The 17302-nt window shown below is 34.6% G+C and overlaps 1 protein-coding gene across 1 annotated transcript; it reads left to right on the forward strand.

Moving 5' to 3' along the window:
* Window positions 1–51: 51 nt before the first annotated feature.
* On the forward strand, window positions 52–16604 carry SYCP1 (synaptonemal complex protein 1; the record flags this gene model as incomplete). The annotated part of the gene is made up of 23 exons (XM_009870686.1): window positions 52–159; window positions 1154–1238; window positions 1381–1427; window positions 2676–2840; window positions 3717–3784; window positions 3979–4052; window positions 5339–5397; window positions 6157–6226; window positions 6861–6934; window positions 7882–7990; window positions 8320–8414; window positions 8549–8733; window positions 9222–9289; window positions 10416–10477; window positions 11208–11312; window positions 12178–12281; window positions 12735–12852; window positions 13097–13167; window positions 13756–13837; window positions 14322–14384; window positions 14700–14762; window positions 15413–15475; window positions 16488–16604. Coding segments are annotated over exons 1-23 (2055 nt in total), but the record flags the coding sequence as incomplete, so codon positions are not given.
* Window positions 16605–17302: the final 698 nt, after the last annotated feature.

The raw sequence follows: 17302 nt of genomic DNA on the forward strand, positions 1-17302 counted from the left end.
TGTGCTCGCCGTGAGGCGCTGGCGCTGAGACTCGCCCTGTGCTCCGAGGCCATGGAAAAAGAAAAGCCGTTTAAGTTGTTTGTGCCGCCGCGCCTGAGCGGTGGCCAGGTGTCTGCAGTCAAGCCCCAGGCGAGCGCTCGGGCAACGGGGCTGTGTCAGGTAAAAGGAGCCACCATCAGCCTCGCCTGGCATTGCTCTGGAGGCGACGGCTGGCAAGCGGGCCGAGACAAGGCGAGAGAGGTGGAGGAGGGCAGGGGCCCCTCCACAGGCACGGGGTGGGGAGCTGCCCTGCACAGTCGGGCCCCAGCAGAGCCTAGGGCCTGGCTCTGCGGAGGCACACGCACACTGGGGTCATTTTTCTTCACACTATTAAGACTACTGCTGAGGGGGCGCATCCTAAGTTTTAATTTAAAAGACTTGTTCTATCAAAACTGAAGAGAATCATCTTCTCAAGTGTCTGCTATGTAATTTTAACTGTACACAAGCAACGATAAATAGCCATTTTACGTGAGTGACTCAGAACAGTAAGTGGGAAGTACCACTGGGATACCCTTACTGGCTTTGATTTACTGGTCCCACCAGATCAAGTGTGCTGTGAAAATGTTCGGTTGTTATGCTCTGAGTTATGTGAATTCAACAAGATATTTTTTCGTTTGAGACTTCTCACGAAATATGTTTAGATTCAAATGTGTTATTCTGGCAGCACATGAGTTACATTTGACGGCACAAATTTCTTTGACTTTTAAAACACCTTGTAAACCGAAATTCTCATGCTAAGACGCAAGATGTTTCAAAACTACTCTTGAGAATAAAGCAAAAAATGAATAACAAATACTGGGCTGTATAAAAATAATTTTGCTTTACAAGTCCTTTACCATGGAACTACGTACAGGCATGCAATGCCTGATAAGTTCTTGTCATGTAGTCTGTAAAGCAAACTACGAAATACCAACAGTTTGAAAAGCCCTTGTGAAGTAAGAAGCAAGCAAGAGAATTCCAAACCTACTGCCAATACCTTGGGCTTTGAAAATTGTAGGTAGCTGGTTTATTAATGGAAAATTCTATTTTCACATTAGCTGCACCTTTTTTTCCTGGGTTTTATAATCCTTAATTATGAATTACCCATAAGAGACTAATTTTTACATTTGTGCAGGGTTTTAACAAATGCCCAGATGATGATTTTAATTTGCCATTTGTAATGTTGAGTACATCAAGTCGTGATGAAGTCACTGATTCAGGTAAGACTAAAATAAGCATTTACCTTGCACATTGACATTTCTCATGAGTAGTTTAACAATTTCATAGCTGTAACACTGTTAGATATAGTTCCACTGTTACTTTTTTAAAAAATACATTGATCAAAATCTTTTCATATTTCAGATGCGATTTCACAGCAAGTAAAACTTTGCTCTGAGGTAGATGAAGAGGTCAGCTAAGTATAAACTCTGCATATCTAATTTCTTAGAGCCTCTTAATTTGTTCGTGAAACAGTGCCTAAAGCACTGGCCAATAGATACTTCAGGGCTAAAGGAAGTGGAGGAGGTATTTGTGATTAGGTAAACATGCCTGGACTTCAGCCTTTAAATATAAGTTGATTGTTTTTAAGTGCCTGGAGAATCTGACTTTTAATCAGAATAAGATTTAGCCTCTTAAATATCTTTGTGCAACTGGTTCTGAATAATCTGTTGAAAGGCCAGAATGATTGAAGTCGAAGTTTTCTTTGGAAGGTTGAAGCAGATTATCCCATTTGCCTTGTCTACCTTTAATTTATCTATAAAACAATTTAATGGAGTGGTTTCATGCGTTTGATTCTTCTTATAACGTCCTTACCAACACTTTTGTCTTTTAATATAACTTGGTAAAGCTATGTTTTTAAATTTTTTTTTGCAACAGCTTCCTATGCTTCCCAGGTACTAAATGCTGTTCTCTTCATCAACCTGAAATGTATTTCTTGCAAGTCCTCGTAATGACTTTCATATCCATGAGAACTAAAGTTCGTTTAGCCCTAGCAGCTATTACAGTACAGTCAGGACTGTAATAATATGATGCAGCCAAAACCAAGGCTAGCGTTAAGTGACATGGTACCTAAAGCAAACTACAGAACTGCCCTGTGGCCTACTGTACTACTCTTATCTGCCTAAACCACTGACAGAGCACTGACTGGACAGTGCTTTAAAGCTGTTGTAAGAGCACAAGGCTGATTGATTTTTCTACCTGCTTCATCTATGAGTTAACTGTAAAAATGTCACAGGTAGTCTTGGGCAAGATCTCTGAAGCTGCTTTTACTTAACTCAGCAGTATCTGTCAGAATAAGAGTAGAGAAATAGTGTGAAGAACCTAACAGGAAGACTGTTGTTGTACTGATAATTCTAGCAAAACTTTTATTCGCTTTTGTTGGAGTGCAGTTAATCATATCTTTAAGACTATCTATTTAGCAATGTCACTGCTTCTGAAGTCAGTGAGGCACTTTGTGCTTGTGTTTGTGTCTCTTACTTGTTCTGTAATGCCTGTGGATGCCCAAAGCTTTAAACTTTGTCTCCTTGTCATATATATGTTTGTGTCACCGTATATGGAAAAAATTTATTCTTGTGATATTTTTTGAGGTTTAAATATGTATGTAAAACATTATTAATTAAATAGCATTTGAGATTAAATTGCGGCACCTGTTTTAATAGAATGTAGGAACAATGAATGAATTGTATTCAAAACTCTACAAAGAGGCTGAGAAGATCAAGCGATGGAAACTAACTATAGAATCAGAACTAAAGCATAAAGAAAGAAAACTGCAAGAAAATAGAAAGATTATTGAAGCACAGCGTAAAGCCATTCAAGAATTGCAGGCCAGTATTGTACAATATACATTGAACATGTAAAGTTAAGAAAAAGTTCTTCCTGATTTAGTATGAAAATTTTATTAATACAATTAAATATTAAAAAATGTTGCAGAGGTTGAAGAAGGTTTAAGCTGTTAATGTGATGACTTCAAAGAAACCATTCTAAGGTCCCTTCCAGCCTAGGCCATTCTATGATTCTATGATTCTATGATTTGGCTAGATACCAATGACCTATGACTCTACTGTGATTAAATGAAAAAGTAACATTTTTTAAAAATTATTTTCCTCTTTTCAACAATACACATTCCATCGGTGTTATTTGCATGCATATCATACTGTGGATATGCAGAAACCTCTTCATGACTGAGTAAGTTTTCCTTCTCCTGGTACATGTAAAGTATACTCATACATATTTCTGTATTAAACACATACACAAAGTAGACCACTCTGCTTTATCCTAGTTTCTTGTTTTGCTGGTAGTCATGGACAGCTATGACACTGAAATATGTATTTTTAACAATTTATTGTTCCTTTTTTGGTTTGTTTGTGGTTAGCTGTTTGCATTGGCTTTGGTAACCTGAGTCATCTTTCTTTGACTTTTGCCTTGAGAAAATGGTTATTCTGAGGAGTGCACACCAGTAGTGTGTGAATATATGTATGAATAACATCCCTGTAAGTGTTTCAGTTGCTGGTAAATTACGGTTTACTATGTCTTTCATGCAAACTGTAACAAAAGATGTTTCCCACGTAATGTCAGAAAAAACAGATTGCTGTCTTCTGATGCAGAAGAGTACTTTTTCATGGGAGATTTGAGAAGTGAAAGAGTATTTCTAGTATATTTTTTCATTAATAGTGTTTTTTATTTGTTCCCTATGAAATTAGTTTGAAAATGAAAAACTAAGTTTAAAACTGGAAGATGAGATATGTGAAAATAAAGATCTCTTAAAAGAGTAAGTAATACAGTCAGATCTATTTTTTGTGAAAAGTATTAGTTTTCAGGCTGAGAAATGTATTAATATGGGAAATTACATATAGCTGTTAAATTGTAAAAGTCATTAGAGCATTTACATTGTTACTACTTAGGTATGCAAAGTATGATATATTCCTGTGACAACATACTATGTATTTTTTTACCCTTTTTTAGAAACAGCGCTTCAAGGCATCTCTGTAATCTGCTCAAGGAAACCTGTACTCACTTCACAGAGAAGACCACCAAATGTAAATGCTATTTAAATTTTGATTTATGAAAGTAAATAGAGTTCTAGTTTTCTCTAAATTCCTGAAAAAGCTATCATTCTGTTCCAAATACATTCGCCAGTTGAGACGAACTATATCTAGCTCTACATCAGCGTGAAATTAGAAGTGAAGCTGTATGTCTAATATATGTATGTTTTGTAATGCTAAATCAAGAGGTTTTCTGAAGTCAGTGTGATTGTTTCCTAAAAGGTTACAAGCCTGGGAGCTATTTAGGTGCCTAAACACTGACACAGGTTTAAGGCAGTGTCAGCAACCCTGATCAGCCACTATCAGCCATTCCTGGGGAGTGCAAGGTCCACTGATCTTTTTCAGTCCCGTCCAGATACCTTGAATATATTAAGATATATGCAGTGGCACTTCATGCCTGTGTTTAGGCAGTAGAATCTGCTCTAGTTACCTTTCCCAGCTCTCTTCAACAGATTTCCAGAGCTGGCATTATCCTATTTGGAGCAGTTACAGATGCATGGGGAAAAAAGGTCCAAACTCCAAGACACTATGAGTAACTAGCATTCTTCTCATTAAATTGATCAAGCCAATACAGCTGGATAATTTAATAAAGTCTAAAGTCTCAAGGTTTTAAAATATGTTCTTGGCTTGGGATTTTATTCTGCATGAAATTCAGAATTGTTATTGTATTCTTTAAAAATTTACTTACTTGATCCTGGGTACTTAAGAAGTGTCTATTTCTTTTTAGCCATGCTTCTACAAACACATGTATAGGTGTACTGTACTTCTTTGAGAGCTGTGTTTCATACTGTTCTCTTCTATAATTGTTTTCTCAGGAAAAAGTAATGTCAGTTACAAAAATGAAAGAAAACAAAAAGATAGTGTATTGTAATGGTTCTGTAATGACAGTTCTGTGATCATGGGTATATCTGTTGATGGGAAGAAATTCAGTGTTAAGCCTTGTATTGCAGTTTTTCAAACACATTTTTGATACATTCAACAACATTCATACTGTAAAAATTAATATAGTTATATAAATTAGTCCAGAATTACACTATTCACAGAAAACAAGATTGGGAAAGGAATCTGAAAAGCTGAGCTTGCTCAATGTTTCGATGGAATACACATTTTTTCCAGATTACATTACTTTTGGCACCCTGTTTCATAATATTTTTTTAAAATAAGATAAGAGTCTTATAATTACTTTTTTTAACTAATTGTGATGTTTAAGCATAATGTCTTGGTGGACAGCTGGCATTCTTTTTCAAAGTGAAAGGTCTGCTGTGCTCTTACTTTGATAGATGAACATGAAAGAGAAGAAACAAGACAACTATATGTGGAACTTAATAACAATGTCGAAGTAAGTGATGTAGCTTCTGAAAAGACTCAGATGTGGTCTGAGTTATATGGATATATTGCGCTGTCTGAGTTGTGTGTATATGTTGAGATACTATTTGTACAAAGAACATTCTTTAATAAAGTGATTAAAACAGTCATGTGTGATGCAGGAAGCCAGATTTTCAGTCACACTTCAAGAATTACTTTTGTGTTGTACAATGTTTGGGATATAGACTCATACAATCTGTGTGGTATGTATGATCTGCTTAGTGTTAGGTGGCTGCCGTCTGTCGTCTTTTTGTATTGTTTCATCTATCTGGTGATTTCACAGAATGGCTGAGGTTTGAAGCATCCTCTGGAGAACATCTGGAGAACTTCCCTTGCTAAAAGCAGGGTCAACTAAAGCTTGCACAGGGCTATGTTCAGTCAGGTTTGAGGGTCAGATAATGTTAAAACAGTTAACTATTAATTCTAATTTATTGTAGCAACTAAGAAAAGCACAACAACCCTGTTGTGTGAGAGATCTACAAACATGGACCAGTAAAAAATATTTCATCCTTTAAATTGATCAGATATTAAGTACAAAAGTTCTTAAATTTTCAATAATTATAACATTCTGTTAATTCAAAATGTTTGTCCTCTGAATTTTGTTTCTAACAAAATTTCTCTTACCAATAAGAATGAGCTTCTGATACTGTTGGTTTACAAACCATAAATATAATTCTGCCTTGCCTATAGAACTTCATTTTATGTGAATTTATATTTTGAATTTTATTTTTAGAGAATGATAATGGCATTTGAGGAGCTCCGTGTGCAGACAGAGAACACCAGATTGGAAATGTGTTTCAAATGTGAGAATTCTGTTCATTATGTTTATACTGCAGGCTTAGCAATTTTGTGCATCATAGATTTTATTGCATGCAGTTTCAGGCCAGAAAGACAGGAAGTGCTAGAATGGTGAGCAGTTAACACTGTAACAGTCTGGACCCTTTTTATTCATGCTCCCTGCTATTAAATGCCTGGGCCCTTTTACTGTTTTTCCACTGGATCAGATTTGGAATTTTATTTTTCGAATTATCACTCAAAGTCGTAAGTTTTGTCTGTGAGGTGTAGTCTAGAGATCACTACTAATTTTACGTTGTTAGTTTATTTAAATGATAATCCACCAGCTACAGAAATTTTGATTCAATATTTGATTTATGCTATCATGTGCCCGTTTCATGTGTACATGTGCATTTCTGTTAGTTTCTTACAACAAACTGTTGAGTAATACTTCAGTAATAGTGTACTGATTCTGTGGAAAGCTGGTGCAAAAATTATTTTGTATGATGAGAAAATATTTTCAAGCATGACCTCACCAATTACTCTTTAGGAAACAAATTATTCAACTCTACAATTATAAGCAGTCTTAAACTGGATATTGTATTTAACTTGGAATATATTTTAGCTAGTATATTAACTATGGGTATTACGATATCTCAAAAGTAAAAGAAGAAGCAGAAAAAGCGGACAAGCTTGAAAAAGAATGCAAACTGGAAGTCAGCATGAAGGAAAAGCAGGTTGGCTCAATTTTGCAATCTAATATTTTTAAAGCAAATCTTGCAGTTTAATATTTTAACTGTTTTGCTTTTGTGACTTACTGGTTTATCAGATGAAAATAATGACAAGTGCTTAGTTTATAAAATGTGTTTTGGAAGGATGGAGAGTAATATTGCAAATGACCTTTTGATGGTGCATTCCTTCTGTGTTACATATTTGGAATAAAATGTGAACTAGGCTGCTGTATGGCAGCAAGCGACATTTTACTGTCAGGATTTAAAAGAACCATGTAAACGCTGAATACTTATTCTGTTCTCTCTCTATACATTTACCTTTGTAAAGTGCTTTGTACAGAAGCATAAAATTAGTAAAGCAATTATCACTCTCCATAGTTAAGAAAGGTATAGTTTGTATCTGGTAAAAAGGAAGACGGGAAGAAGGATTATAATACATATCAGACCACATGCTGGTAAGAGAGTTTAGGAATCTGAGATTAGAGTAGGTTTTTTGTAGTGGTGATGAGATAGCCATGATGGAAGATTGATGAAGTTGAAAAGATGAGGTGCAAGAAGAGTTTTTCGTTTGTAGGCAGGACTCTGCGAAGCTGAGCATCTATCTATCTCTATCTGGGAAGGTCAAGAGTTGTTGGTTTTTCTGAGGATGGATGTGACATTGCAAAGGGACAAAGAGTGTTTCTGGGTTTCAGTAAAAAGGACAAAACAGCTGGATCTGCATGTAACTCAGATTCTGCTAACTTTAGTGATGTTCCAGTATCTGTGGTCTGTTTTGATTTTGATCTGAAGAGCTTTTTCATCCAAAATAGCATCACTTGATCAATATTCGGCTCACTACCTTATTTAACTTGAATAACAGCAGCATTTATGCTAACCACATACAGTACACAAATGAAAGTGAAAATCTGTCCTTTTTTCTAGACTTCGTTATGCTATTATTTTAATGTTGTTAGATTTCAGTTCTTACCATACAGAGTGGTGAAAAAGATGATATAATAAGAGACATCAAGACTCAGCTGCAGGAATCAAAAAACAAGATTGCTGACTTAGTTGAAGAAAAAAGTAAGAGTTCTCTCTGCTACGTTAAAATGTAATTAATAGAAGTATAGGAAACAGGATCATGATAATTTTATCTTGTCACTAATCAGCAGCAGAATTTTGGGAATTTGCAGGCTGCATTCTGATAAATTCTAGAAATATATGTAATTTTACATTTTGATTACTGTTATTTAATAAGTTGAATAATCTTGGAAGCTTTTTCGTTAACAATGACATAAATACATTATGTAACTTAAATTGTAGGAATGTATTTTTCTGCATAATAGAAATGCAAGCATTTTTTAGTAAATATCCCATTTTTCTTAAATGTAAGCACTTATATTTTTGATTAGGACATGAGGGAGAAATGTTAAAGGAATCCCAGATCAATCAAGAACATCTGAGGGCAGAACTGGAAGAGGCCAGATTTTCATTGCAAAAAACAGAGGTACAGGTGGCTTATAATTTTCCAGTATAATTAGATGAGTAATTGCATAAATAGTTACTGATACTTTAGATATTAAACAATTGTAGCTGTTTGTTGCAAAACATTTTTAGAAATTATTCAAATTTTTTTTGAAGGTTACTCAGAGGAACTTAGAAACTGAATTGCAGAATGCATTGAAAGCATTAACTGAGGTCACTGGAGAAAAAGAAGCACAGGTGGAAGAATGTAAAAAAACTAAGACTTTGCATGCATCCCTGATAGAGGAGTTTGAGAATTCTATTTCTGATTTGAAAAGCTTGCTGCAAAAAGAGCAAATCAGGTAAATTAAACAATTCCAAGAATTAATTTACAGGTAAAATAATAGATTACTGAGCTCTGGGAATAAAACCTAATCTTCATATGTGATCTGGTGTAATTATGTATTTTTTTTGCAATCACTAATAACTTTTTTAGGTTTTAAAGCTCATTTTTTTTGACACCGTGACCTAAATCCAGAGAATTTTTTTTCAGTTGTGCTGCTTCATACTGGTTTATAAGAAAGCAAATTTTTGTCACCCATCATCTCTGACTTCTGCAATTCCATTTTTAAGAATTACAGATTTATGTATGTATATATTTGTTTACTTTTTAGCGCTGTTCAGAAGTTGTAAAAGTGATATTTCATACATGTTGCAAGCATATATATTATCTGCTTGTTGAAAGGCAGATGTTCTTAAATGCTTGTGGTAGGACTTTGTCTTACTATCCTTTAGTTTCAAATGCAGTGGTTCATACTATACAATTTTTTTTTTATTACCGTTTTCTTAGATCGGAGAAATATGAAGAGGAGTCAAAGCTACTTACCTTGGAACTCAGAAATAAGTCTGCTGAACTGGGTAAGATTTGTATCAAGGAAAAAAATGAGCTAGGCAGTAATAAAAATGTTTTCTGCTGTGTTCTGAAAATGAACTGTCCCTGTTGCTTGGAAAAATGTTTTTACAGTACCCTGTAAATGTCTGGAGTGCTTAAATTTATTTTTACTCGTCTGACTTCCTTTTCTGTGGTAGTCATTGGAGCTAGCAACAGTCAAACAGTGGTGCTATGCAGACCTCCAATGGTAAGATCACACCCGTGTGGATTCGTTTTGATTTCTCTGCAGTCTTCCAGTTAAGACTGATAGCACCGCAGACCTGTTTGAGACGTAGTCTTGGACTGCTGAACAGTAGATTCCAGGAATGAGTTCTGTAGCTTGTAGCAGAGAAAAAACACTTGCATTAAGCTTTCTTGCAGACCATTCCTCCCCATGGTGGATGTAGAATTCCTCACACTGGCTAGCTTTACATATTGCTTTGATATCCTGTAATTTCTAGGCATGCACTTCGTAGCCCCTGGAGTAAGAGATCTATCTTTAGCACTGTTTTCCTAGTGTGCAGCACATGCTTTAGTCCTGATAGGATAGATGAGAAATATAATTTGATGTCCTTGTATATATTGAGGGCATCTAAAGATAAGCGTTGAGAAGTTAACTGCTAATGCTTCTCTAGAACAAGGTGAGATGTGACCTGTGAGAATTCCAAAGCAAAAACAAGACTGGTGTGATGTGAATGTGCGCATAGAAAACATTTTGAAGTAGTAAGTGGTTTCCTTTTTCAGTGTATCCACGTGGATATCTTCAGCAGTCTAGATTTTTTTCTGGAAAAATGCAGATGCATCAATACTCAGAGATTACGTTGTTCTTACAGTCTACAGTTTATCTGAAGTGATGATTGGTGGAAAACATAATAGGCTCTGAATTTTACAGAAGATGAATGGTTTCTTTTCAGATATATATTTGCTTATGTCTTCCTGAATAATTTTTCCAACTCTACATTTAGATTAAGTCCTAATTTAGCTTTACAATTCCTGAACTTAATCCCACAAATTTTGAAAATTGGATACTGCAAAGGGATAAATGCTTTATACTATCTGCTAAATATGTAAAATTATTTCTGTTCAATTACTTTCATGTTACATGTGCTGTAGAAGAGATGACTAAACTGAAATGTGACAAGGAAATGCAACTTGAAGAGCTGTCAGAAACGCTGGTAAACATTAATTTTATTAGCCTTGTAGAATCATAGAATCATTATGGTTGGCAAAGACCTTCAAAATCCATCAAGTCCAACCACTATCAAACTCTACCAGGCCAACTTCTAAAACATGTCCCTGGGCATGTCTCATGACATTTACTTTTCATATGAAGTCTCTCTTACTTTTTAAGTATCTTAAATGCCATATATAAACACTGTCTAATCTGCCTTAATGTTGCTAGTAACCTTTCTTATCCGTCTTCTAGACAATTTCAGTGTTTTCTTTGAAGGACTTGGTTCTTTCCACTGTTTCCTATTTTTTTTCTGTTTTGTTTTGGTTTTCCTTGACAAGATTTCTGGCCATTTCCTTCTTCATTCACACCTATTCAAATTCACTCCCTCTGAACATAAAATTTCCCATTTTTAGTTACGGCTAGTACTTAGTCTTTCCTCATTCTGAACAGTACTGTTTTTTTCTTCTCTTTTTGTTACGAACATTAGCTCAAACCTTGTGAGCACTACACATGTGACATTTGAGGCTGAGGGATCAACTAGTTTTCAACAGTAAATAGAATTTTTTGAGGGGCTAGCTTTCTTCATAATAGTCTTCTAAAAATAAAGCCTTGTAAAGCCTGATCTCATTTTGGTCTTTAAGGAATAACCAAGCATTTTACTGTGTACATTTGTTCCTTATATACTGTTCATTGAATTTTCTGAACTGGGTTTCACTAATGTTCTTAAACAGGGAAAAGTTGAAGGACTTCTTGTGAAGAAGGAAGATCTTGAGGCTACCATAGAAAATTTGCAGGAGAGAGAAAAAGAAACAAAAAATGTTCTTCAAATCAGAGAGGTCTGAATAAAGGGTCATAGTAGCATATTTTTATAGATAGTTCAGTTACACAGTATCACTCATATATAAGAACATGAGAATTATGGAATAGTCAGACCAATGCTCCACCCAGTGCACTGCTCTGCTGTGGCAAGGACAGCCGGAGGTACTATGTAGTAGAGCAGCCAGACCATTATCCATGGTCCGTTCCACTTACAGGAGCCATATTAAGGATGTTTGAGGACCTATCCCTGTCAGTTTATGGACTTGTTCATGTTCACTTGTTGTGTCCGTCTTTGAACCTCCTTGTGTCTCCATAGCCGCCTGTGAAAACAAATTCCAGAAGTTCATGATGTGCTCTGCTTAGAAACTAATCCTTTGCTCTCTCTCAGTCCCTCCCCACCTGCCCCTGTCAACTGCCTGCCAGTGCCTGTGCTATCAATCTGTCGCCAGTTGTTTGGAGGAAACAGTATGCAACGCATTTATATATTGTTATAATATATATATATTGTAGGTTACATTACAAGGCTTGCTTTTTCTTGTAATGGCAGCAAATTTGTTGAGAGAAGAATTTTGCTTTGTAGTTTGGGATGCATCCAAAATATGTGCTTATTCTAGCACATAGCACTGGATATTGTCAGTAGTTCTGCAGACTAGTTAGACTTCAATAGGGGACGCATTTAGCACTTGAATCAGATTTCAGTATCTCACTCTGCTTCTACTTACATTTCGCAGCAGAGAGGTGTACAGCACAGTCTGACTAATTTGTGGCATGTATGTCCTTTTGTTTCACCTTAAAGCTTTGTGTTGTCAGTTCATTTCTGATAGCTTTCATGACTTGTAGTTTACATAAGCATATTCAAAACATTTTCTTTCTCCTCTGCAGAAAGAAATTCATGATTTGAAAGTACAACTGACTAGTACAGCTGAAAAGGAACAAAATTATTTAAAACAGCTAACGACACTGAATACAGATCTTGAACAAGAGGCGTATGATCATTTTTAAAATACAATATTAATTTAATTTCTGGAGAGTGTTATATAGAAGTTAAGATACAATGAAATAATCTATTTTTGTTGTCTAATGAAAATTTGGAACCTGTGCACATCCATTATGACATCTGTTATATACTTATTTATAAATTAATTTTTCTATATTTTTATGTATGTAGCTGTTCATAGCTCTGTGACTTAGTTGGGTTAATGTGAAAAGAAAGTTTCTGAATTCATTAACTGTGCTTTGAGCTGGCTATTGAACTACATCGTCTTCAAAAACCAAAATTCCTTCTCTTTTTGCCATTTTGCACCACCGTAACTTTGCTGCAAAGCTTAAATTTGTAAATACAGGCCTGGACTTATTTCAGCATGACGTAACAGATAAATTAAATGGAAATTTCAACATACATGTTCGTATTTCTCTTGACCATATTTTTTTTAAATTAGGCTAAAGAATGAACAACTAACAGTATATATCAATAAGGTTTTATTAGAAAAGGAACAAATAGCACAAGAGAAAAGCAGCATGGCAACAGAACTAAAAAAACTGCAAGAAAGTTGTGAGGCAAGTTGCAAGCTTCCAGCTGTTTTTAAAGTTCAACATTCAATTTAAAATACAAATGATATGGTAAACTGCAAATTGACATGCTTCTGTAGAGTATCCAAACTATTTTCTGTGTTTAAAATACAAAGGAAGTGCAGTTACCTTTCTGAATAAGGCAGGTCAAGACAATGCTTGACTTGTCTTTGAATTTTTTAAGATGTCACTTGGAACTTCATTCCTTTTACTTACATGGGTCTTTATTCAGGATGGTAGAAAAAAAGAAGAAAATACAAAGCAGTTAGTTGAAAACTTGGAAGAAGCAAATGGCCAGCTAAGGCAAGTAAAATCAAATAGTACTGTACAATACTATTAAAAAAAGTAGGCTTGATTCCTCCACAGTTAGTCTAAATATTTGGTTCATATACTGCTGTGATTTTTATATTAATGCTTTTTTTTTAGGCTATATAGCTAAACAGAAGCTGTTTAGTATTGATGTTGGCCATGCAGAAGTTTCTACAAATTAGTGATACCTGTTGCTACAGGAACAATTTTTGCCATAGTTTTGCATTATATACATAGAGCTATCCTTTATGTAGGATATGAAGAAAATGAAAATAAAAGTTATGGATTATATGTGAAAAGATGAAACTGGTTAAATGTTACTTTCTGAAGTGGTCTCTGTACCACCAACCCAACAGACAGAATTACAGATTAGAGTATATTTTACTCAGGTAAGGGGAATATCCTTCCATACTTACAAAATGAACGTACAGGTCAGACAATTTAACAGTCACTTTGCATCAGCGTATGAAGTTCTCATCGATATTAGCAGCTCTTTTTAGAAAATAAAGCATGGGGTTTTTGAGCAGTAGTGAAAAGAGATTAAAGTTAGTATTTACTAATGCTTCTTAATTTGGCATTCAGAAATGAATTGAAGTCTTTGAAGGAGAAGATGGCAAAGAAAGGTGAAGAGATTAAAAGCAAACTGGATGAAAGTGAAGAAAATGTATGCCATATTTGATTTATCATAAAAATATATAACATAATCTGTAGAACAAAATCTAAATGTACAACTTATTTTTTTGGGGTTCTTTCCCCTTTCTTTTCTGCAAAGCTCTGCCTAGGGATGTAATCTGTTATGGAGGCTTTCTTCTTTAAGTGACGCTACCAATTGGGTCATCATATGTTCACATGCTGAGCCCTTGTATTTTGAAAGACAAGCAACTGCACTGGGGTGTTTTCTTTTCACATGGATGCTTAAAAATCCAGATTCATTACATTTCAGGCAAACAGAGAACCCCTTTCTTTTTTTTTATTTCCATATACCCACTTAGTAATAGATGAGGTATGGATATGGCATTCAATATATAATACAAGTTTTAGTTTAAATATGTTCAAATATTTTTACTTTCTTACTGTATATTTTCAAAGCACCCTTGTGATTTCAGTATTTTATTGTAACAGTCTAAAATTTACAATTTTAATTCCAGGCTAAGAGTATTGAAAGCGAAATGTCAAGAAAGGAAAAGCAGTTGAAGATTCTAGAAAATAAGGTATGAAATTTTATTTTTTCATGGATTGTAGAGAATTTCATACAAGATTATTTTTTAAATTGCGAAGTTACTTCTTTCTAAACTACAACCACTGACAAACTGGTTTGTTGTTATTAATGTTGGTGATATTGGACTAGCACAATTGTAGTACTTTATGGTTAAAACCCCAATCATTGTAACATATTATCGTATGTTTCAGTCCCATTGGAATTAATCAGACTTGTGCAAATGCATGTTTAAGAACATTGACAGTAACCTCTGACACAGTGAATCATTTTTTAGGAGATAATTAATGTCTGAAATATCTTTTTTTAGTTGAATAATTTAAAGAAACAGGTGGAAAATAAAACCAAATGCATTGAAGAGTTGCAACAGGAGGTATGTACGTTTTCTTAAAGCCACAAATACAAAACCCATGGTATTTTGTGGTAACTTACTTTTCACCAGTTTCTGTCTGAAGTGATATCTTTAGACATCCGTGTGTAATTTATAACATGCCTAATTCTGAGCAAATTAAGGAGACACCTTTGGAATTACTTGATTTATAAAATTATTACCTTGGAAAAATGCAGTTACAGAAATAATTCTTTAATAAACTTCTACTATGTTTATTTAGTACTAGTTCAATGACCTATCTCAGTTATCAATAGTAGAAAAGAATCTTGCATTAGAACAAGATGTTAATAGATGTACTGTAAAACGCATAGCTTGTATTTTTTGTCATGAAATCTGCATATTTTCTGTTAGCAGCATCTTAGCTTTTCTTCCCATACTGCACCCTCTTTTGTTACTCTCTGTTGTTGACTGTGAGGAGTCTTTCATAAGGTCATGAATTAACAGTATTATTAAAGCAAGTAGTTGAGTACTCTTCTGGATGGAGAATTGATCTGGAACCTGAATGCACAAGAAAAAAAAGTTATTTGCTTGCTGAAAGATGAACTTTGAAGATTCTCACCTACTTAATGCAGTTAAATCATTACATAATTCTGTTAACTTATTGAAGTATAGTATTTATTGTATTTTAACAGAATAAGGTGCTGAAAAAAAAAATTACTGCAGAAAGCAAGAAAACAAGTATTTATGAAGGGAAGGTAGGTTTAAATAACTTCATGTACAAGACTGAATATTTTAAGTCCCTGTGATAATACATGCTAAGCACTGTCTTAACTGTTTTATGGATCTGGAATACAGATTTTATAGGAATGAACCCATAATTTTTGGAAAATGCTTCCATTTTTAATTATTGGGCACTGACTGGGCTATCGGACATTGTAAAAAGTGGACATCACATCTGAAGGGATTATGTTCATCATCGTGCCTTTTCCTTTTTGGTTGATAGTATGATGAACATTATTCAGTAGTGCCACACCACTGAAATGAAAAGAAATTTTACAAAATGCATATATTATTCACTTCAGGTAGTTCTTTTACTATGTTCTGCAGTGGTAAGTCTTTGACTAGAATATTGTGTCCAGTTTTGGGTACCACAGTTCAAGAGAGATGTAGACTGTTTTGAGGGTATTCTTATGAGAAACAAAAGGGAAAACTGTAACCAAAATGCACACTTGGGAGGAAGACATACCATAAAAAAAGTAGGTGATCCTGCTCTGGCAGGGGGGCTGGACTAGATGATCTTTTGAGGTCCCTTCCAATCCCTGACATTCTGTGATTGTGTGAAAACAGTTAAAATCTTCAATTGGTTCGCAACAGAGGGAATAAAATCTCCATCTGTGTCTTTATTTCAGAGAATTCAGAGCATTTGGGGTGACTGCTTAGGAATAGGCTTTCCCTATTTGTTTCATACCAAATTCTAATTAATATTAGCAGCTAGAAGGAATTAATCTTTTTTAGAACTAACTAAATAAAACTGGTATGGGCTGTCTTTCCCATTGTGATATTGCTGTTTGTATGAGTATTTACTAACTCACTTCAGGCCAAAGTTCAATTCTTTATGAAAAAAGCTGAACATTAATTATGAAACAGTTCAGTCATATACCTGAAAAGTAACAGAGTGGGTTCTGCTTGAAAATAAGATGTAAAAAAAAAATCATTGGCATATTTATTCCTGAAGAAATAACAGCACTAATTCTGCACTCTCAAAAGGTGAATAAATTACAGTTAGAGATGGAAAACATGGACAAGCAACACAAGGCGACACTTGACATCTATCAAAAAGACATTCAAACAAAAAAAGTAAATGAAAATAAACTACTTGAGGAGGTGAGAGCTGTTAATTTTTACTGCAACTTTAAATTATTTTTTGTGATGTTTGATAGTCTTTTGAAGCTGAGTCGGCCAGAGTCCTTGCTTTTATATAGGAGTATTATCAACATAAATGGAACTTCTTGTGTATGCACGTGTACTAAATGTGTATGCAAATGTACTAAATACTTCACCTTATGGATCTAAGGTGCTAAAGCTCTGCTTTAAAAAAAAGCTCTGCTTCAGTACATTACATCCATAAGCTGACGTATTTTGTATGTGTCTTTAAAAATAAAAACCCAGTTAAAAATTATTTTTTTCAAGATGCTATTCACAGAAATTCTATTCATGGTATAAATACAGCATAAGCAAATTTAATTATAGCATTTTCCATATTATTATTTTCCTTAGTACACTTTTTTGATGGTAATATCAAAAAATGTTAGGGCAGAGTGCTTTAAATGGCATTGTTCGAAGTGACACTTGTCTGCCATGAAGAAGTGATGTACTTTTCGTCTGGGTTTATTTGCCCTTTTAACAGTACGTATAAAAAGCGTTGGACTTGAAAAGCATCATATAAGCACATGAAGACTAGAATAAATGAGACTATATATACACTGCACCCACAGGGGTAAGAAAAATTGAAACTAAGATTTTTAAAAAATCACCATCATCATCATGGCTAGGCTTCGCGCATGAAGATATGGGAAGGGCTC

The sequence above is a fragment of the Apaloderma vittatum genome, unplaced genomic scaffold (assembly GCF_000703405.1).
Source record: "Apaloderma vittatum isolate BGI_N311 unplaced genomic scaffold, ASM70340v1 scaffold40555, whole genome shotgun sequence".
In the NCBI taxonomy this organism is placed as follows: domain Eukaryota; kingdom Metazoa; phylum Chordata; class Aves; order Trogoniformes; family Trogonidae; genus Apaloderma; species Apaloderma vittatum.